At 41.3% G+C, this 24,076-nt stretch overlaps 1 protein-coding gene across 3 annotated transcripts in view; it reads left to right on the top strand.

Annotated features, from left to right (window-relative positions):
• LOC139752842 (uncharacterized) overlaps positions 1-24,076 on the top strand; it is a 134,266-nt gene that overhangs the window by 56,385 nt on the left and 53,805 nt on the right. For all 3 annotated transcript variants that reach the window (XM_071668796.1, XM_071668795.1, XM_071668797.1), the window contains exon 6: positions 13,749-13,853. In XM_071668796.1, coding sequence (XP_071524897.1) covers positions 13,749-13,853 — 105 coding nt within the window. The remainder of the gene's footprint in view (positions 1-13,748; positions 13,854-24,076) is intronic.

Genomic DNA, 24,076 nt, shown 5'->3' on the forward strand with positions numbered 1-24,076 from the left:
GGATGCTGCTATGCCCCTGTAATGGCCTTTGGCACCACCAAAGGGGATTTAAATTAAACAGAGACTGAATTGGAATTACATGGTATATTGGAGTCAGTGTGTTGTTAATGGACTGAACCAAGGCATGTGAAACATCTGGCTTAAACCATGGAAAGGCCTGTGGGGTCTGGATGTGGATAGGGAGCTTTGGTTTCGGTACATTACACATGACAGCTAGAGGATTACTGTGAGTGTATGTAGCTTTTCTTTGTTCCCTGGCGCTACCTCGCTGATGTGGGGGGATGTGATTGGGCATGGGGTAGAGATTGGGGTAGAGAAGAAAATGCATATGTTATTTTTTTCTTTTAATTTATTCGTTTGTGTAGTTCCCTGTAATGTGAGGTGGTGTCAGGATTGTAAGTATATTATATGTTTAGAAAAGATCACGATTGAGTGCTTGATCAACTAAATTCATTTCCTTATCCAGGGAAGATACAAGAAAGAAATATAAGTCAGTTGATATACAAAGAAGAGACGTAGCTAGGACGCCATTTGGTAAACAAATGGTTACCCGAATAGAGGTCTGGTGCATTCAAGTCTGGCAACGTGCGTATCATAAAATTTGTTATATGGACAAGAAAGGGAACAGTTTACAAATTCTAATAGCAATAAAGCTATCCAATTTGTATAGACCTTAACTGATATTAATGTTCCTATTCCTTGTGTATTTGATAATAGAAGCTTCAATGATATTTCTCATGGTACAAGAGTTAAAGTTGATAACTGAAATGGCATTACTCCATTCAGTACAATGATTGTAATTTTTAACATGATTAAACAAGGCATTTGATTCTTGTCCAGTTCTTATACTACAGACATGTTGCTTAAATCTAACAGAAAGATCCTTACTAGTCTGCCCAACATAAAACTATCAGTTTTTACATGGTACTCTATAAACACATTCTGCGGAATTTTCTGGTGATTTTCTGATTTAGATATCCTTTATAGTATAGTTGTTGCTGAAGGCAATATTTACATTAAAGGATTTCAGCAGCATGGAAAGTAAAATCAAATCATTACTAAAAGGTTCTTGGTGGCAATGGGAGGTTTAGATTTAGCTCTATAAAATGATTTCTTTGCCAACTTAAGATATTTAATGATGAAAGATCTAGGATACTTTAACTTGGATCCAATAGAAAATCTTTCTTTCTTTTCTTTCAAACTATTCGCCATTTCCCGCATTAGCGAGGTAGCGTTAAGAACAGAGGACTGGGCCTTTGAGGGAATACCCTCACCTGGCCCAATTCTCTGTTCCTTCTTTTGGAAAAAAAAAAAAAAAAAAAAAAAAAACGAGAGGGGAGGATTTCCAGCCCCCTGCTCCCTCCCCTTTTAGTCGCCTTCTACGACACGCAATAGAAAATATCTTCTCAAATTCATCATCAATAAACTCTGGACTGCATATATGTAATGCCCTAAGGAACATAGACTGGAATTATGATAATTTGACTCTGTCATGTTGAGCTGAGTAATGAATATATAAGCATTCATTGGTAGGCTTTCTGTATATGCTAAACTTAAACATGTTTCCATCCCTATAAATCATGCTCATATATCTACTATTTTGCAACTCGATAGAGTTAGATTATCATCATTCCAGTCTATGTTCCTTAGGGCATTATGTACATGCATTCCAGGATTTATTGATGATGAATTTGAGAATATATCCCTGGGGATAGGGGAGAAAGAATACTTCCCACGCATTCCCCACATGTCGTAGAAGGTGACTAAAGGGGAAAGAGCGTGGGGCTAGAAACCCTCCCTCCTTGTATTTTAACTTTCTAAAAGGGGAAACAGAATAAGGAGCTATGCAGGGAGTGCTCATCCTCCTTGAAGGCTCAGATTGGGGTGTCTAAATGTGTGTGGATGTAACCAAGATGAGAAAAAAGGAGAGATAGGTTGTATGTTTGAGGAAAGGAACCTGGATGTTTTGGCTCTGAGTGAAACGAAGCTCAAGGGTAAAGGGGAAGAGTGGTTTGGGAACATCTTGGGAGTAAAGTCTGGGGTTGGTGAGAGGACAAGAGCAAAGGAAGGAGTAGCACTACTCATGAAGCAGTTATGGGAGTATGTGATAGAGTGTAAGAAAGTAAACTCTAGATTGATATGGGTAAAACTGAAAGTGGATGGAGAGAGATGGGTTATTATTGGTGCCTATGCACCTGGTCATGAGAAGAAAGTTCATGAGAGGGAAGTGCTTTGGGAGCAGCTGAGTGAGTGTGTTAGCAGCTTTGATGCCCAAGACCAGGTTATAGTGATGGGTTATTTAAATGCAAAGGTGAGTAATGTGGCAGTTGAGGGTATAATTGGTGTACATGGGGTGTTCAGTGTTGTAAATGGAAATGTTGAAGAGCTTGTAGATTTATGTGCTGAAAAAGGATGGGTAATTGGGAATACCTGGTTTAAAAAGAGATAAACATAAATGTATGTAAGTAGGAGAGATGGCCAAAGAGCATTATTGGATTACGTGTTGATTGATAGGCGCATGAAAGAGAGACTTTTGGATGTTAATATGCTGAGAAGTGCAACTGGAGGGATGTCTGATCATTATCTTGTGGAGGCAAAGGGGAAGACTTGTAGAGGTTTTCAGAAAAGAAGAGAGAATGTTAGGGTGAAGAGAGTCGTGAGAGTAAGTGAGCTTGGAAAGAAGACTTGTGTGAGGAAGTACCAGGAGAGATTGAGTGCAGAATGGAAAAAAGTGAGAGCAAATGATGTAAGGGGAGTGGGGGAAGAATGGGATGTATTTAGGGAAGCAGTGATGGTTTGTGCATAAGATACCTGGTGCATGAGAAAGGTGGAAGGTGGGTAGATTAGAAAGGGTAGTGAGTGGTGGAATGAAGAAGTGAGATTGTTAGTGAAAGAGAAGAGAGAAGCATTTGGACAATTTTTGCTGGGAAATAGTGCAAATGACTGGGAGATGTATAAAAGAAAGAGGCAGGAGGTCAAGAGAAAGGTGCAAGAGGTGAAAAAGTGGGCAAATGAGAGTTGGGGAAAGAGAATATCATTAGATTTTAGGGAGAATAAAAAGATGTTTTGGAAGGAGATAAATAAAGTGCGTAAGACGAGAACAAAGGGGAACATCGGTGAACGGGGCTAATGGGGAGGTAATAACAAGTAGTGGTGAAGTGAGAAGATGAAGTGAGTATTTTGAAGGTTTGTTGAATGTGTTTGATGATAGAGTGGCAGATATAGGATGTTTTGGTCGAGGTGGTGTGCAAAGTGAGAGGGGTCAGGGGGAATGGTAGTGAAAGCTTTGCGGAAGATGAATGCCGGCAAGATGGCGGGTTGGAAGTTATTGTATTGGAACTTATTAAAAAAGGGGGTGACTGTATTGTTGACTGGTTGATGAGGATATTCACTTTATGTATGGTTCATGGTGAAGTGCCTGAGGATTGGCGAAATGCTTGCATAGTGCCATTGTACAAAGGCAAAGTGGATAAAGGTGAGTGTTCAAATTACAGAGGTATAAGTTTCTTGAATATTCCTGGGAAATTATATGGGAGGATATTGATTGAGAGGGTGAAGGTATGTACAGAGCATCAGATTGGGGGAGAGCAGTGTGGTTTGAGAAGTGGTAGAGGATGTATGGATCAGGTGTTTGCTTTGAAGAATGTATGTGAGAAATACTTAGAAAAGCAAATGGATTTGTATGTAGCATTTATGGATCTGGAAAAGGTATATGATAGAGTTGATAGAGATGCTTTGTGGATGGTATGTATATGGTGTGGGAGGCAAGTTGCTAGAAGCAGTGAAAAGTTTTTATCGAAGATGTAAGGCATGTGTTCCAATAGGAAGAGAGGAAAGTGATTGGTTCCCAGTGAATGTCAGTTTGCGGCAGGGGTGTGTGATGTCTCCATGGTTGTTTGATTTGTTTATGGATGCGGTTGTTAGGGAGATGAATGCAAGAGTTCTGGAGAGAGGGGCAAGTATGCAGTCTGTTGTGGATGAGAGGGCTTGGGAAGTGAGTCAGTCTTTGTTCACTGATGATAAAGTGTGTGAAAGAAGAAAGCTGAGAGTTAATGTGAATAAGAGCAAGGTTATCAGATACAGTAGGGTGGAGGGACAAGTCAATTGAGAGTTAAGTTTGAATGGGGAAAAACTGGAGAAAGTGAAGTGTTTTAGATATCTGGGAGTGGATTTAGCAGTGGATGGAACCATGGAATTGAGTCACAGGGTGGGGGGAGGGGGCAGAGGTTCTGGGAATGTTGAAGAATGTGTGGAAGGCGAGAGCGTTATCTCGGAGAGGAAAAATGGGTATGTTTTGAAGGAATAGTGGTTCCAACAATGTTATATGGTTGCATGGCGTGGGGTATAGATAGGGCTGTGCAGAGATGGGTGGATGTGTTGGAAGGGAGATGTTGAAGGACATTATGTGATGTGAGGTGGTTTGACCGAGTAAGTAATGAAAGGGTAAGAGAAGTGTTTGGTAATAAAAAGAGTGTGGTTGAGAGAGCAGATGAGGGTTTATTGAAATCGTTTGGTCACATGGAGAGAATGAGTGAGGAACGATTGACAAAGAGGATATTTGTGTTAGAGGTGGAGGGAACAAGGAGAAGTGGGAGACCAAATTGGAGATGGAAGAATGGAGTGAAAAAAATTTTGAGCTATCGGGGCCTGAACATACAGGAGGGTGAAAGGCATGCAAGGAATAGAATGAATTGGAACGATGTGGTATACCAGGGTCGATATGCTTTTAATGGATTGAACCAGGGTGTGTGAAGAGTCTGGAATAAACCATGGAAAGTTTTGTGGGGCCTAGATGTGGAAAGGGAGCTGTGGTTTCGCTACATTACACATGACAGCTAGAGACTGAATGTGAACAAATGTGTTCTTTGTTGTCTTTTCCTAGTGCTACCTTGTGTGTACGCGCGGGGGGAGGGGGTGTCATTTCATGTGTGGCAGGATGGCGACGGGAATGGATGAAAGTAGTAAGTATGAATATGTACATGTGTATATATGTATATGTATGTATACATTGAAATATGCATAGTTATGCATATGAGCGTGTGTGGGTGTGTATTTATATACATGTGTATGTGGGTGGGTTGGGCTATTCTTTCGTCTGTTTCCTTGCACTACCCCACTCACGCGGGAGACAGCGACTAGATATGATAAATAGATAAAAAGAATTTGAGAAGATAGGCGCGCGAAAGAGAGACTTTTGGATGTTAATGTGCTGAGAGGTGCAACTGGAGGGATGTCTGATCATTATCTTGTTGAGGCAAAGGGGAAGATTTGTACAGGTTTTCAGAAAAGAAGGGAAAATGTTGGGGTAAAGAGAGTGGTGAGAGTAAGTGAGCTTGGGAAGGAGACTTGTGTGAGGAAGTACCAGGAGAGACTGAGTACAGAATGGAAAAAGGTGAGAACAAAGGAGGTAAGGGGAGTAGGGGAGGAATGGGATGTATCTAGGGAAGCAGTGATGGCTTGTGCAAAAGATGCTTGTGGCATGAGAAGCGTGGGAGGTGGGCAGTGAATGGTGGGATGAAGAAGTAAGATTATTAGTGAAAGAGAAGAGAGAGGCATTTGGATGATTTTTGCAGGGAAATAATGCAGATGAGTGGGAGATGTATAAAAAAAAGAGACAGGAGGTCAAGAGAAAGGTGCAAGAGGTGAAAAAGAGGGCAAATGAGAGTTGGGGTGAGAGAGTATCATCGAATTTTAGGGAGAATAAAAAGATGTTTTGGAAGGAGGTAAAGAAAGTGCGTAAGACAAGGGAACAAATGGGAACCTCAGTGAAGAGGGCTAATGGGGAGGTGATAACAAGTAGTGGTGATGTGAGAAGGAGATGGAGTGAGTATTTTGAAGGTTTGTTGAATGTGTTTGATGATAGAGTGGCAGATATAGGGTGTTTTGGTCGAGGTGGTGTGCAAAATGAGAGGGTTAGGGAAAATGATTTGGTAAACAGAGAAGAGGTAGTAAAAGCTTTGCGGAAAATGAAAGCCGGCAAGGCTGCGGGGTTGGATGGTATTGCTGTGGAATTTATTAAAAAAGGGGGTGACTGTATTGTTGACTGGCTGGTAAGGTTATTTAATGTATGTATGACTCATGGTGAGGTGCCTGAGGATTGGCGGAATGTCTGCATAGTGCCATTGCACAAAGGCAAAGGGGACAAAGGTGAGTGCTCAAATTACAGAGGTATAAGTTTGTTGAGTATTCCTGGTAAATTATATGGGAGGGTATTGATTGAGAGGGTGAAGGCATGTACAGAGCATCAGATTGGGGAAGAGCAGTGTGGTTTCAGAAGTGGTAGAGGATGTGTGGATCTGGTGTTTGCTTTGAAGAATGTATGTGAGAAATACTTTGAAAAGCAAATGGATTTGTATGTAGCATTTATGGATCTGGAGAAGGCATATGATAGAGTTGATAGAGATGCTCTGTGGAAGGTATTAAGAATATATGGTGTGGGAGGCAAGTTGTTAGAAGCAGTGAAAAGTTTTTATCGAGGATGTAAGGCATGTGTACGTGTAGGAAGAGAGGAAAGTGATTGGTTCTCAGTGAATGTAGGTTTGCGGCAGGGGTGTGTGATGTCTCCATGGTTGTTTAATTTGTTTATGGATGGGGTTGTTAGGGAGGTGAATGCAAGAGTTTTGGAAAGAGGGGCAAGTATGCAGTCTGTTGTGGATGAGAGAGCTTGGGAAGTGAGTCAGTTGTTGTTCGCTGATGATACAGCGCTAGTGGCTGATTCATGTGAGAAACTGCAGAAGCTGGTGACTGAGTTTGGTAAAGTGTGTGAAAGAAGAAAGTTGAGAGTAAATGTGAATAAGAGTAAGGTTATTAGGTACAGTATGGTTGAGGGTCAAGTCAATTGGGAGGTAAGTTTGAATGGAGAAAAACTGGAGGAAGTAAAGTGTTTTAGATATCTGGGAGAGGATTTGGCAGCGGATGGAACCATGGAAGCAGAAGTGAATCATAGGGTGGGGGAGGGGGGCGAAAATTCTGGGAGCGTTGAAGAGTGTGTGGAAGTCAAGAACATTATCTCTGAAAGCAAAAATGGGAATGTTTGAAGGAATAGTGGTTCCAACAATGATGTATGGTTGTGAGGCGTGGGCTATGGATAGAGTTGTGCAGAGGAGGGTGGATGTGCTGAAAATGAGATATTTGAGGACAATATGTGGTGTGAGGTGGTTTGATCGAGTAAGTAATAATAGGGTAAGAGAGATGTGTGGTAATAAAAAGAGTGTGGTTGAGAGAGCAGAAGAGGGTGTTTTGAAATGGTTTGGTCACATGGAGAGAATGAGTGAGGAAAGATTGACTAAGAGGACATATGTGTCAGAGGTGGAGGGAACGAGGAGAAGTGGGAGACCAAATTGGAGGTGGAAAGATGGAGTGAAAAAGATTTTGAGTGATCGGGGCCTGAACATGCAGGAGGGTGAAAGGCATGCAAGGAATAGAGTGAATTGGAACGATGTGGTATACCGGGGTTGATGTGCTGTCAGTAGATTGAACCAGGGCATGTGAAGCGTCTGGGGTAAACCATGGAAAGTTCTGTGGGGCCTGGATGTGGAAAGGGAGCTGTGGTTTCGGTGCATTATTACATGACAGCTAGAGACTGAGTGTGAACGAATGGGGCCTTTATTGTGTTTTCCTAGCACTACCTTGCACACATGAGGGGGGAGGGGTTTGTTATTACATGTGTGGCGAGGTGGCGATGGGAATGAATAAAGGCAGACAGTATGAGTTATGTACATGTGTATATATGTATATGTTTGTGTGTGTACATATATGTATACGTTGAGATGTATAGGTATGTATATTTGCGTGTGTGGACGTGTATGTATATACATGTGTATGTGGGTGGGTTGGGCCATTCTTTCGTCTGTTTCCTTGCTCTACCTCGCTAACGCGGGAGACAGCAACAAAGCAATATAGATAAATAAATAAATATTCTGTTGGATCCAAGTTGAAATATCCTCGATCTTTCATTGATAAATTTTTTAAGCATGGCAAAGAAATCATTTTATAGAGTTAAGCCCAAACCTCCCCTTGAAACCAAGAACCTTTTCGTAATGATTTTACTTTACTTCCCAGTTTGCTTAAATCCTTTAATGTAAATGTTGCCTTCAGCAACAACAGTGCTGTAAAGAATACAGAAACTCACCAGAAAGTTCCACAGGATGTATTTATAGAGTACCATGCAAAAATTGTGATAGGTTTTACATTGGGCAGACTGGTTGGACATGTCTTTAGTATAAGAACAGGACAAGAATCAAGTACCTTGTTTAGTTATGTTAAAAATTATATTTGTATTGACTGAAGTAATGCCATCTCAGTTATTAACTTTTAACTCTTGTACCACGAGAAATATCATGGAATTTTCTCTGATTAGATACACAAAGAATCGTAATATTAATATTAGTGAAGGTCTACACAAATTGGATAGCTTTTTGTTGATCAGATTGCTAAACAGATCCCTTTCTTGTCCACATGATGAATTTTATGATACACATGTTGCCAGACTTGAACGCACCCGACCTCCATTCGGGTAGTCACTTATGTACCAAATGGCATCCTAGCTATGTCTCTTCGTTGTATATCAACTGACTTATATTTCTTTCTTTTATCTCCCCTTATGATGTGATTATTACATGAAAGTGCACTTGGGAACTCATCATGTTTCATTTCCGTGTGGATAAGAAAGGAATGTATATGTATGTGCATATATGTGTATGTGAGTGGATGTGTCTTTCTTTGTCTTTTTCCTGGCACTACCTATATATTAAGAATATATGGTGTGGGAGGCAAGTTGTTAGAAGCAGTGAAAAGTTTTTATCGAGGATGTAAGAAAGGAAAGTGATTGGTTCTCATTGAATGTTGGTTTGCGGCAGGGGTGCGTGATGTCTCCATGGTTGTTTAATTTGTTTATGGATGGGGTTGTTAGGGAGGTAAATGCAAGAGTTTTGGAAAGAGGAGCAAGTATGCAGTCTGTTGTGGATGAGAGAGCTTGGGAAGTGAGTCAATTGTTGTTCGCTGATGATACAGCACTGGTGGCTGATTCAGGTGAGAAACTGCCGAAGCTGGTGACTGAGTTTGGTAAAGATTGTGAAAGAAGAAAGCTGAGAGTAAATGTGAATAAGAGCAAGGCTATTAGGCACAGGAGGGTTGAGGGACAGGTCAATTGGGAGGTAAGTTTGAATGGAGAAGAACTGGAGGAAGTGAAGTGTTTTAGGTATCTGGGAGTGGATTTGGCAGCGGATGGAACCATGGAAGCGGAAGTGAATCATAGGGTAGGGGAGGGGATGAAAGTTCTGGGAGCGTTGAAAAATCTTGGAAAGCAAAAATGGGTATGTTTGAAGGAATAGTGGTTCCAACAATGTTATCTGGTTGCAAGGTGTGGGCTATAGATAGAGTTGTGCAGAGGAGGGTGGATGTGCTGGAAATGAGATGTTTGAGGGCAGTATGTGGTGTGAGGTGGTTTGATCGAGTAAGTAATGAAAGGGTAAGAGAGATGTTTGGTAATAAAAAGAATGTGGTTGAGAGAGCAGAAGAGGGTGTTTTGAAATGGTTTGGTCACATGGAGAGAATGAGTGAGGAGAGATTGACAAAGAGGATATATGTGTCAGAGGTAGAGGGAACGAGAAGTGGGAGACCAAATTGGAGGTGGAAAGATGGAGTGAAAAAGATTTTGAGCAATTGGGGCCTGAACATGCAGGAGGGTGAAAGGCATGCAAGGAATAGAGTGAATTGGAACGATGTGGTATACCGGGGTCGACGTGCTGTCAATGGATTGAACCAGGGCATGTGAAGCGTTTGGGGTAAACCATGGAAAGTTTTGTGGGGCCTGGATGTGGAAAGGGAGCTGTGGTTTCAGTGCATTATACATGACAGCTAGAGACTGAGTGTGAACGAATGGGGCCTTTGTTGTCTTTTCCTTGCACTACCCCGCGCACATGCGGGGGAAGGGGGTTGTCATTTCATGTGTGGCGGGGTAGCGATGGGAATGAATAAGGGCAGACAGTATGAATTATGTACATGTGTATATATGTATGTCTGTGTGTATATATATATATATATATATATGTATAAGTAGAGATGTATAGGTTTGTATATGTGAGTGTATGGACGTGTATGTATGTACATGTGTATGTGGGTGGGTTGGGCCATTCTTTCGTCTGTTTCCTTGCGCTACCTTGCTAATGCGGGAGACTGCGACAAAGTATGATAAGTGAATATAATATACATATAGCCCATACATCACAACCATACGATATTGCTGGAACTACTGTTCCATCAAACATACCCATTTTTGCTGTATGATATAATGTTCTCTGTTTCCACACATTCTTCATCACTCCCAGAGCCTTCACCTCCTTCCCCATGGTTAGGTTAGGTTCCATGGTTCTATTCACTCACACCAAAATGGGTCTTAGAGCAGAAGAACATGTGTTGAAATGGTTTGGACATATGGAGAGAATGAGTGAGGAAAGGTGGACAAAGAGGATATTTGTGTTAAAGGTGAAGGGAACAAGGAGAAGCAGGAAACCAAATCGGAAGTGAAAGAGCTTTTGAGCGATAGAGGCCTGAACATGTAGGAGGGTGAAACGCGTGCATAGAATGGAGTGAATTGGAATGATGTGGTATGCTGGGGTTAACGTGCTGTCGGTGGACTGAACCAGAGAATGTGAAATATCCAGGGTAAACCATGGAAAGGTCTGTAGGGCCAGGATGTGGATAGAGAGCAGGTGGTTATAGTGCATTACACATGGCATTTAGAGAATGAGTGTGAGTGACTGTGGCCTTTTTTCATCTGTTTCCTAGCTGTACCTCACTGATGCAGGGGGTAGTGATGCTGTAACCTGTGGGGCGTGGTGGCACCAGGAATGGATGAAGGCAAGCAAGCATGAATATTTTCCCCAAGCATCTTTAAAGCCATCTTAGCATTAACCAAGTTCAGAAGTGGTAGAGAATGTGTGGATCAGGTGTCAGCTTTGAAGTATGTGTGTGAGAAACTCTTTGAAAAAAATGTGGATTTGTATGTAGCATTTACGGATCTGGCGAAGGCATATGATAGGGTTGATAGAGATGCTTTGTGGAAGGTCTAAAGAGTATATGTGTACAAGTAGGAATAGAGGAGTGATTGGTTCCCAGTGACATTCGGTCTGCGGCAGTGGTTTGTGATGTCCCCATGGTTGTTTGATTTGTTTATGAATGGAGTGGTTTGGGAGGTAAATGCAAGAGTTTTGGAGAAAGGGTTGAGTATGCAGTCGTTGGGATGAGAGGGCCTGGGAAGTGAGTCAGTAATTGTTTGTCAGTGATTCAGCACTGGTGGCTGATTCGAGTGATAAAATGCAAAAGTTGGTGACTGAGTTTGGAAAAGTGTGTGAAAGGAGAAAGTTGAGAATAAATATGAATAAGAACAAGGTTATTTAGGTTCAGTAGGGTTGATGGACAACTTAATTGGGATTTAAGTTTGAATGGAGAAAAACTGGAGGAAGTGAAGTGTTTTAGATATCTAGGAGTGGACTTAGCAGCAAATGGAACCATGGAAGTGGTAGTGAGTCACAGGGTTGGGGGGTCAAAGGTGCTGGGAGCAAAGAATGTGTGGAAGGAGAGAACGTTATCTCGGAAAGCAGAAATGGATGTGTTTGAGGGAATACTTGCTCCTACAATATTATATGGTTGTGAGGCATGGGCTATAGATAGTGTTGTCCAGAGGAAGGTGGATGTGTTGGAAATGAAATGTTTTAGGACAATATGTGGTGTGAGATGGTTTGATCAAGTAAGTATTGAAAGGGTAAGAGAGATGTGTCGAGATTTAAAAAGTGTGGTTGAGAGAGCAGAAGAGGGTGTGTTGAAATGGTTTGGACATGTGGAGAGACTGGGTAAGTGACAGAAGGCAGTCAGTCTGCCTGGAATATTGTGGTGGATTGATGTTTTTTTATTGCCCCTGATGTCCACTTTTTTATCCTACCCACATGTGCTTTGTAGTGGGTTTGTGCTGCAATGCCTGGCCCTAAGGACTTGTCTAAAGAGGATATTGCTGCTAATATACCCTTTTACAAGACAGGGAAGTGTAAAAGAAATAGCAGAAACTACAGGGCTGGCACTATGAAGTGTGCAAAGATGGACGAAGCACTTCATTGACAGTGGTGGCATAGACATCCCTACCCAGATGAAGACGACCCTAGGCTACTTTATCATGTGTCTGTACATAATGTTTGTAGCTGGCTTCATGATGACTTGAAATTCAAGAGGTGTATGCCTCACAAGAAACTGCTTCTGACAGACCGCCAGTGCAGGAATAGACTCGCATTTGCCAAGAAATATTTGCAGTGGGACGAGAAAAAGTGGAAGAAAATGTTGTGGTCTGGTGAGACTACATTTGATGTTACTGACAGCTGTAGGGGCAAAGTGTGATGAAGGCCAAGTAGTGACCCATACGACCCTGAGTACTTTCAAGCAACTGCAAAAGTTCCAGACTCGCTAATGGTTTGGGGCTTATGGCTATGATAGTGTTGGAAGTCTTGTGTTTTTACCTCGAAATGTGACTATGAATCAGAATCGATACATGGAGCTGTTGTGTGATGAATTACCCTACTGTTTTGAGAATACTGGTTGTGAAACTTTGTGCAAGATGGTGCACTGTGACACACTGCTAAATTGATAAGTGACTGGTTTGCATTTTGTGGTATGACATACATTTAGGACTGGCTGTGCAACCCATCTGACTTTTAACCTATTTAGAACTTGTGGTCAATTATAAAGTCACAGTTATGAGGGCTGGATACATCCAACATTCCTAATCTCCAGGCCACCATACAGGATATTTGAGACAACCTTGACCATACATACCTTCAGCATCTTGCAGGATCTGTTCCCAAGCTGCACGGGATGTCATATGAAGTACCAAGGTAGAGTACTTGTTTACTGATATTTTCATATGATGCGTCACATATAAGAAGGGTACCTTTATTAATATTTTTATATGATGCTTCACACTGTAAGAAAGGCATGCCAGTTTTTCCACTGGGACTGTGTGTGCTTATTTTTTATCATTTTTTTTATTTTGCTTTGGGTATGTGAGTGGATTGGTCTTCATCTGTTTCCTCATGCTACTTTGCTAACATGGAAAACAGTAGTCATGTATAATACTAATGAAATATATTCACACTCTGCCGTTGTCTCCCGTGTTAGCGAGGTAGTGCAAGGAAACAGACGAAAGAACGGCCCAACCCACCCACATACACATGTATATACATAAACTCCCATACACGCACATATACATACCTATACATTTCACCGTATACTTACATATGCATACAGACATATACATATATACACATGTACATATTCATACATGCTACCCTCATCCAGTCCCGACACATGAAATGTGTGATTAAGGTGCCCAGAATCAAAAGTAGCATCAAGGCCCAAGATTTCTCTTTAGGGCTATGGTCTTTGGTAGTTAAGGTCAGTTTGCTTCAACTTTCCTTACCCTTGCTCACTTGGCCTCATCTGCTGAAGTTTATGGGTACTTATTTTACTTAAAACTACCCAGCATTTTTTGAAATTAAACATGCACAAGTGAACCATGGGTTCAGGACTTTTGTAAAGAGGGGAAAGGTGAAGCAAGAGCAGCTGAAGTAAGAGAAGATTGATGACAAAAGATAACAGTGATTAGTATCATTTGGAATTAGATGTGTGAATAGTCATATCATAATTTTTTTCTTTTTTATACTCCTGAACTCAGACAGCAAATTTTACTTGAATCTTGATAGGTGGTGATGTGGATTGCCCAGTTTTCTGATCCTGCTACCCTGCATGCATCCAGACTATGCCTTTCATATGCACAGTGGCCATTTCACCCTGGATTGTTCATTCAGGTGAGATATTAATCAGTTTTCCTGTCTTCAGGTGGAGATGACCCAGTAGCACTTAAAAACATTTGTAGGAATTTGAATGTTTGCTTAGCCACCATGTAAGCATATTAGTTGCTGCTTTCTTTTTCTGATATGGAAATGTTTGAAAAACATGAAGGTTGAAAATTTACAGACAGGATATAGTTCATGTGCAAGGAAATGAATGAAAGTTAAGAGTTTTGACATAGCTACTGCTAGAGGCAGAACAGAGTTCAAGAGTGCACAAGTTGGTCAGAATGTCAGATTTGTGGACTTCATCTAATTATAGCATGTATTGATTAGCCCATTGGTACCATAAACCCAAACACTTTCAGAGGCATTATTGTTTCTAAGACTAGGAGGAAATATGAAGAGGCAGAACCTCTTCATGTCTTATCCAGAGATTGAATTGGATTGTATCTTTGTGGACTTCATCTAATTATAGCATGTATTTATTAGCCCATTGGTACCATAAACCACAGGCCCTTACACTTTCAGAGGCATTATTGTTTCTAAGACTAGGAGGAAGTATGAAGAGACAGCACCTTTTCATGTCTTATCCAGAGATTGAATTGGATTGTATCTAAAACAGGAAGACCATTCAGTAGAGATACAGTACATGCTAAGTCATACCAGTTAAGTTACTTTAGGGTACATAGTGACCAAAAAGTCATCCCAGATAACTAATAACTGGTTTTTAGGTAATTACAAATGTAGGAAGTCTAAAGTCAGATACCAAGTTCCACATCCTTCTGCAAAGTAGCACCACCTCTGATCTAGGATTCTTTACATTTTGCTGTGCAGGTGGTACAGTTCAACCTTTACTCTTGGATTCAAAATAATGTGGCATCATGTCTTCCACTTGATGGATGGCTGATTTCCTTTTTCCCCAGCTTTTTATTTTTCCATTGTAGATGAAATCCTCATGCAATGTTAATGTGAATGATGCACATTTTCATTCAGAGTTTCTTGTAAAATGGCTAAACAGTGTTATAGATTTCAATGATTATGCAAAATCTTGTAGAGAGAAGTTTTATTCACTCCATAAGAATAGAAGGTTTGTTAAATTTGTTTGATGATAGAGTGGCAGATATAGGGTGTTTAGGTCAGGGTGGTGTTCAAAGTGAGAGGATCAGGGAGAATGGTTTGGTTAAGAGAGAAGAGGTAGTGAAAACTTCACTGAAGATGAAATCCAGCAAGGCAGTTGGTTTGGATGGTATTGCAGTAGAATTTATTAAAAAAGAGGGTGACTGTGTTGCTGATTGGCTGGTAAGGATATTCAGTGCATGTATGGATTATGGTGAAGCACCTGAGGATTGGCAGAATGCATGCATAGGGCCATTGCACAAAGGCAAAGGGGATAAACATGAGTGTTCACACTACAGAGGCATAAGTTTGTTGAGTATTCCTGGGAAATTTTATGGAAGGGTATTGATTGAGAGGGTGAAGGCATGTATAGAGCATCAGTTGGGAAAGAACAGTGTGGTTTCAGAAGTGATAGAGGATGTGTGGATCAGGTGTTTGCTTTGAAGAATGTATATGAGAAATGCTTAGAAGAACAGATGGATTTGTTTGTAGCATTTATGGATCTGGAGAGGGCATATGATAGGGTTGATAGAGATGCTTTGTAGAAGGTCTTAAGACTATATGGTGTGGGAGGTAAGTCGCTAGAAGCAGTGAAAAGTTTTTACCAAGGATGTAAGGCATGTGTATGAGTAGGAAGAGTGGAGAGTGATTGGTTCCCAGTGAATGTCGGTCTGCAGCAGGGGTGTGTGATGTCTCCATTGTTGTTTGTTTTTTGATAGGGTGGTTAGGGAGGTAAATGCAAGAGTTATGGAGAGAGGGGTAAGTATGCAGTCTGTTGGGGATGAGAGGGACTGGGAAGTGAGTCAGTTGTTGTTCATTAGTGATACAGCTCTAGTGGCTGATCCAAGCGTGAAACTGCAGAAGTTTGTAACTGAGTTTAGAAAAGTGTGTGAAAGGAGAAAGTTGAGAGTAAATGTGAATAAGAGCAAGGTTATTAGGTTCAATAGGGATGATGGACAAGTTAATTGGGCTGAAGTTTTAATGGAGAAAAACTGGAAGTGAAGTGTTTTAGATATCTGGGAGTGGACGTAGCAGCAAATGGAACCTTGAAAGTGGGAGTGAATCACAGGGAAGGGGAGGGGGCAAAGGTTCTGGGAGCAATGAAGAATGTGTGTAAGGAGAGATGTTATCTTGGAGAGGAAAAATGGATATGTTTGAAGGAATAGTTGTTCCAGCAATGTTGTATGGCATGGGCTATAGATAGGGTTGTACAGAGGGTGGATGTGTTGGAAATTGAATGTTTGAAGACAACTTGTGGTGTGAGATGGTTTGATTGAGTAACGAAAGGGTAAGAGAGATGTTTGGAAATAAAAAGAGTGTGGTTGAGAGAGCAGGAGGTGTGTTGAAATGGTTTGGACATAAGGGGAGAATAAGTGAGGAAAGATTAACAAAGAGGATACATGCTTCAGAGATGGAGGGAACAAGGAGAAGCGGGAGACCAAATTGGAGATAGAGAGATGAAGTGAAAAAGATTTTGAGCAATCGGGGCGTGAACATACATGTGGTATACCAGGGTCAACATGCTGTCAGTGGACTGAACCAGGAAATGTGAAACATCTGGGTTAAACCATGGAAAGGTCTGTAGGGCCTGGATATGGCTAGGGAGCTGTGGTTTTGGTGCATGACACATGACAGCTAAAGACTGAGTGAACGACTGTGGCTTTTTTTGTCTGTTTTTCTGGTGCTACCACGCTGAAGCTAGGGTAGCGATGCTATTTCCTGTGAGTTGGGGTGGTGCCAGGAATGGATGAAGGCAAGCAAGTATGAGTATGTACATGTGTATATATGTATATGTCTGTGTATGTGTATATATATGGATGTATATGTGTATATATTATGTGCGTATATGTGTATGTATGGGCATTCATGTATATATATATATATACGCTACCTCGCTAATGCGGGAAATGGCGGATAGTTTAAAAGGAAGAAAGATGTGTATGTGAGTGGATGGGCCACTCTTCGTCTTTTTCCTGGCGCTATCTTGTTGACATGGGAATTAGTGATTAAGTATAATTAAAAAAAAAGAATAGAACAGAAGGAGCGGCCAAGCAAAGAGTGCTCATCCTTCTCAAAGGCTCAAGCTTTGTCTGAATGTGTGTGGATGTGCCCATGATGAGAGGAGAGAATGTAGTATGGTTAAGGAAAGGGACCTGGATGTTCTACCTCTTAGTGAAAGGGTAAGAAGGAAAATTATTTGAGAATATCATGGGGTTAATGTTAGGTTACAGAGGGCAAGAGCTAAGGAAGGGGTAGCACTACTAATGAAGCAGGAGTTTTGGGATATGTGAAAGAGTGCAAGGAAGTGATCTCTAGACTGACTTGGATAAAAATGAAAGTGGATTACAAGATATTAGTGATTATTAGTGTTTGTGCACTTGGCCTTGAGAAGAATGATGAGGAGAGGCAAGTGTTTAATGACCATCTGATTGAGGAGCATGGGGTATTCAGTAAGGTGAATGGAAGTGGTGAACAGCTACTGGAGCTGTGTGCTGAAAAACCACTGGTGATTGGAAGTATTATTATTATTATTATTTTGCTTTGTCGCTGTCTCCCGCATTAGCGAGGTGGCGCAAGGAAACAGACGAAAGAATGGCCCAACCCACCCACATACACATGTATATACATACAAGTCCACACACGCATTTATACATACCTATACATCTCAATGTATACATATATATACACACAGACATATACATATATACACATGTACATAATTCATACTGTTTGCCTTTATTCATTCCCATCGCCACCTTGCCACACATGGAATAACAACATCCTCCCCCCCTCGTGTGCGAGGTAGCGCTAGGAAAAGACAACAAAGGCCCCATTCGTTCACACTCAGTCTCTAGCTGTCATGTAATAATGCACCGAAACCACAGCTCCCTTTCCACATCCAGGCCCCGCAGAACTTTCCATGGTTTACCCCAGACACTTCACATGCCCTGGTCCAATCCATTAACAGCACGTCGACCCCGGTATACCACATCGTTCCAATTCACTCTATTCCTTGCACGCCTTTCACCCTCCTGCATATTCAGGCCCCAGTCACTCAAAATCTTTTTCTTTCCATCTTTCCACCTCCAATTTGGTCTCCCACTTCTCCTCGTTCCCTCCACCTCTGACACATATATCCTTTTGGTCAATCTTTCCTCACTCATTCTCTCCATGTGACCAAACCATTTCAAAACACCCTCTTCTGCTCTCTCAACCACACTCTTTTTATTACCACACATCTCTCTTACCCTTACATTACTTACTCGATCAAACCACCTCACACCACATATTGTCCTCAAACATCTCATTTCCAGCACATCCACCTTCCTGCGCACAACTCTATCCATAGCCCATGCCTCGCAACCATACAACATTGTTGGAACCACTATTCCTTCAAACATACCCATTGTTGCTTTCAGAGATAATGTTCTCGACTTCCACACATTCTTCAAGGCTCCCAGAACTTTTGCCCCCTCCCCCACCCTATGATTCACTTCCTCCAGTTTTTCTCCATTCAAACTTACCTCCCAATTGACTTGACCCTCAACCCTACTTTACCTAATAATGTTACTCTTATTCACATTTACTCTCAACTTTCTTCTTTCACACACTTTATCAAACTCAGTCACCAGCTTCTGCAGTTTCTCACATGAATCAGCCACCAACGCTGTATCATCAGCGAACAACAACTGACTCGCTTCCCAAGCTCTCTCATCCACAACAGACTGCATACTTGCCCCTCTTTCCAAAACTCTTGCATTCACCTCCCTAACAACCCCATCCATAAACAAATTAAACAACCATGGAGACATCACACACCCCTGCCGCAAACCTACATTCACTGAGAACCAATCACTTTCCTCTCTTCCTACACGTACACATGCCTTACATCCTCGATAAAAACTTTTCACTGCTTCTAACAACTTGCCTCCTACACCATGGATATTCTTAATGCCTTCCCACAGAGCATCTCTATCAACTCTTATCATATGCCTTCTCCAGATCCATAAATGCTACATACAAATCCATTTGCTTTTCTAAGTTTTTCTCACATACATTCTTCAAAGCAAACACCTGATCCACACATCCTCTACCACTTCTGAAACCACACTGCTCTTCCCCAATCTGATGCTCTGTACATGCCTTCACCCTCTCAATCAATACCCTCCCATATAATTTCCCAGGAATACTCAACAAAACTTATACCTCTTTAATTTAAGCACTCACTCTTATCCCCTTTGCCTTTGTACAATTGCACTATGCAAGCATTCCGCCAGTCCTCAGGCACCTCACCATGAATCATACATACATTAAATAACCTTACCAACCAGTCAACAATACAGTCACCCCCTTTTTTGATAAATTCCACTGCAATTCAATCCAAACCCGCTGCCTTGCCGACTTTCATCTTCCGCAAAGCTTTTACTGCCTCTTCTCTGTTTACCAAATCATTTTCCCCAGCCCTCTCACTTTGCACACCACCTCGACCAAAACACCCTATATCTGCCACTCTATCATCAAACATATTCAACAGACCCTCAAAATACTCACTCCATCTCCTTCTCACATCACCACTACTTGTTATCACCTCCCCATTAGCCCCCTTCACTGAAGTTCCCATTTGTTCCCTTGTCTTATGCACTTTATTTACCTCCTTCCAAAACATCTTTTTATTCTCCCTAAAATTTAATGATACTCTCTCACCCCAACTCTCATTTACCTGCTTTTTCACCTCTTGCACCATTCTCTTGACCTCCTGCCTCTTTCTTTTATACATCTCCCATTCATTTGCATTATTTCCCTGCAAAAATCGTCCAAATGCCTCTCTCTTCTCTTTCACTAATAATCTTACTTCTTCATCCCACCACTCGCTACCCTTTCTAATCTGCCCACCTCCCACGATTCTCATGCCACAAGCATCTTTTGCGCAAGCCATCACTGCTTCCCTAAATACACCCCATTCCTCCCCTACTCCCCTTACCTCCTTTGTTCTCACCTTTTTCCATTCTGTATTCAGTCTCTCCTGGTACCTCCTCACACAGGTCTCCTTCCCAAGCTCACTTACTCTCACCACTCTCTTCACCCCAACATTCTCTCTTCTTTTCTGAAAACCTCTACAAATCTTCACCTTTGCCTCCACAAGATAATGATCAGACATCCCTCCAGTTGCACCTCTCAGCACATTAACATCCAAAAGTCTCTCTTTCACACGCCTATCAATTAACACGTAATCCAATGATGCTCTCCGGCCATCTCTCCTACTTACATACATATACTTATGTATATCTCTCTTTTTAAACCAGGTATTCCCTATCACCAGTCCTTTTTCAGCACATAAATGTACAAGCTCTTCACGATTTCCATTTGCAACACTGAACACCCCATGTATACCAATTATTCCCTCAACTGCCACATTACTCACCTTTGCAATCAAATCCCTCATCACTAGATTAAAAAAGATGGACATGCAGAAGTATTTGTGGGCTAGTAAGATAGATGGTAAGCAGACAATATTAGATTACATTCTAATTGACAAGGGTTGCAAAGAGAAACTCTTGGATGTAAATGTGCTGAGAGGGGTAGCTGGTGGGATGTCTGATCATTTTCTGGTGGAGGCAGGGGTAAAGATTTGTAGAGGTTGTTGGACAGAGAAAATGATGTGGTTGAGAAGAGGGAGGTGAAAGTAAGTGGGCTTGGCAGAAAGATTTTTGTAAAGAAATAACAGGAGAGATTGAGGGTAGAGGCAAAAGATGAGAGTAAATGAAAGTGAGGGAGTGGCTGAAAATGGGAGGTATTTAGGCAGACATTCCTGGTATGTGCAAGAGAATTGTGTTGCATGCTGAATGTGGAAGATGGGCAGGTGAATAATTGTAGTGAGTGGTTGGATGACAAAGTAAAGTTGCTAGTGAGAGAGAAGAGAGAAGTGTATGGGTAGTACTTACAGGGAAGAAGTGTGAGTGATTGGGAGATGTGCAAAAGAAAGCAGCAGGATGCAAAAGAAGGTGGAAGGGTTGAAAAAGAGGGCAATTGAAGGTTGGGATGAGTGAGTTTCAGTAGACTTCAGGGAGAATCAGATGTTTTGGAAAAAGGTTTGTAGCATGAGAAAAACAAGAGAACAAATGGGAGCATTGGTGAAGGGGGGAGAATGGGGAAGTGGTAATAGGCAGTGATGAGGTGAAGAGGTTGAGTGAATACTTTGAAGGATTGTTGAATGTGTTTTTTTTATATGGTGGCAGATGTACGGCATTTAGTTAGGGAGTTTTGCAAACCGAGTCACAGGAAGTGCTTTGGTTAAATGGGAAGAGGTTGTAAAAGCCTTATATAAGATGAAATGTGTCAGGGTGGCAGAATTGGATGGCATCGCAGTTGAATTTTTAAAGAAAGAGGGTTGACTGCATTGTTGCTGGTTAGTTAGGATTTTCATTGTATTGATCAAGGTGAATTGCTTGAAGATTAGCAGAATGTATGCATAATGCAATAAGATAAAGGAAAGGGGGATAAAGGTGAGTGTTCATATTTACAGAGGCATTAATTTTTTTGAGTATGCCTAGTGAAGCTGTATGGATGAGTGGTGAATGAGAGAGTGGTGGCATGCAAAAAGCATCAGACTAGGGAGGAACATTGCTGTGTCGGGAGTGAATGAAGATGTGTGGATCAGGTGTTTGCCTCAAAAAATGTGTGAGAAATATTTAGGGAAACAGAATGATTGTATGTAACCTTTATGTATCTGGAGAAAGCATTTGTTAAGGTTGATAGAAATGCTTTATGGAAGGTATTATGAATATGTGTGGGAGGAAAGCTATTAGAAGCAGCACGGAGTTTTTATCAAGAGAGTAGGCATTTGTGTGAATTGATAAAGGAGGGAGAGGGGTTCCAGATGAAGATGGGTCTGGTATGTATGATATCATCATGGCTGTTTGATTCACTTATGGATGGGGTGATGAGGGAGGTGAGTGCAAGGATCTTGGGGAGGGGAGCAGATGTGCAGTCTGCTAATAGTGGGGGCCTCAGAGGTTAGTCAGGTATTTGCTGGGGATACAGCACCAGTGGCAGATTTGAGTGAGAAACTTCTGAAGTTGGTGTCTGAGTTTGGGGGAGTGTTTGAAATGATAAGCTGAGATTATATGTGAACAAAAGCAAGGCTATTAGGTTCAGCAGTAAAAGAGAGAGAGGTTATTTGGAGTGTAAGTTTGATCGGAGAGTACTTCAAGTGGAGTGTTCTAGATACTTGGAAGTGGATATGGCACTGAATGAAAGCATGGCAGCTGAAGTGAGACAGGGTGGGTGAGGGGGGGGGGGGGGGGGGGCAAAGGTGCAATGAGGAATGTGTGGAAAGAGGTCTTAGTCTTTATGGGCAAAGATGGGTAAATGTGATGGTATAGTAGTCCCATCAGTGCTGTAAGGATTTGAGATGTGGGCCATAGACAGAAATGTAAAGGGTAGGGTGAATTTATTGGAAATGAAATCTCTGAGGTCAGTATGTGGTGTAAGGAGGGTTGATTAAGAAATGACAGGGTAAGAGAGATGTGTGGTAGTAAGAGTAGTATGTACGAGTACGTAGAGCATGAATGAGGAAAGGATACCAAGAGATATGCATATCAGAAATGGAAGGGATAAGGAAAAGAGAAGCCAAGAAGAAGGTGGAAGGCTGGAATGAAACATGCCTTGAAGGCTTAGGGCCTGAACATGAAGGAGGGTGCGAGGCTTGCAAGTGACAAAGTGCATTGGAACGATGTGGTTTTACAAGGGACAGTTTGCTGTTAGTGAGTTGAACAAATTCGTATTAAAACGGTTAGGGAGAACTAAGGAAAGGTATGGGGCTCTGGTTTCAGTGCATTATACATGATAGCTAGAGAGTATATGTGGATGAATAAAGTGTACAAAAGTACAGAAAATGTAATAAGTGGAATGGTTGTTGATATAAAAGAAATATTAGCCAGTTTGGATTCTGTAGGTTACTGAAATGTTAACATTGTATGATGGTTGCTGAAATAACATTGTCTTATATGGCATGTATTCATAGATAGAAATAAGCATCTAAGAGATGAGAGACACAATCACACATCTTTTTCACCCATAACTATAGATGCAGTTAGACACCAGTTGAATGAAGGAAGCAAGAACTGGTTTTGAATTTCAAAACTGATAGTCATTATGCCTTTAAAAAACAGCCAAAGTATGCATTTTGTATGATATGTAAAATGATAAGAAAATATTGAGGATAATGAGAAAGTGTACATTGAGCTGAATGATATCTTAAAGTGTTTTAGCAGTAGAGAACACCATTACCGTAACATTAGGTAGGTGAGTTAGGAAAAAGTCTTATAAGGTTTAGAAACCAATAGAAATTGCATAAATCAGGCTGAAACAACTTAGCCCGTATAAGTTCATGTTCTTGAAGTTGTCCCATATGTGCTGAAGGAATCTAGAGACAATTGCTAGGCCACACAAGATATTGTTTTGCACACATTTATAGAGAATGTGCTTTTCCACAGATGTGGTAAAGGGTAAATGTTGTCCATATATTTAGATAAGGTGATCAGAAATTGCTCTTGCCTGTAAACCAGTCTCCTTGATGAGTGTGGTCTCTAAAACAAAAGATATTCAGAGGGCAAATGGATGACTACTTACAAAGGAAAAACTACCTAACGGGAAGGCAACACCAATTCAGGGAGAGGAGGTCATGCATTACAAATCTCCTCAACTTCTATAACAGGGTATCTTGGATCATAGAGATGGGTGGATAGAATGTGCATTCCAGGACTGCCTGAAAGCTTTTAGCCTTACCTACATTTGAGATTGAATAAGCTTTATCTGTAGGCAGAAATGATAGGCAGCCTCCATCACTAAATAGATTACCTTAGTGTAAGGGAACAAAGGATATAGATTAGACAGTCTTGAAATATGCTGGGGTTGCCAGTAGTGTGCCACAGGGCTCTGTCATGGGCCCATTGCAATTCTCGATGTGTGTAAACGACTTACCAGATAGACTGGATCCTTACCTGAATATATTTGTGGATGATACAAAAGTCATGAGAAAAGCTAAGAGCAATGATAATTTCATCAGCTTATAGGAGAACCTTATCTAACTCCAAAGTTGATCTGGTGAATGGTTGATGAAA

The sequence above is a fragment of the Panulirus ornatus genome, chromosome 13 (genome assembly GCF_036320965.1).
Source record: "Panulirus ornatus isolate Po-2019 chromosome 13, ASM3632096v1, whole genome shotgun sequence".
Lineage (NCBI taxonomy): Eukaryota > Metazoa > Arthropoda > Malacostraca > Decapoda > Palinuridae > Panulirus > Panulirus ornatus.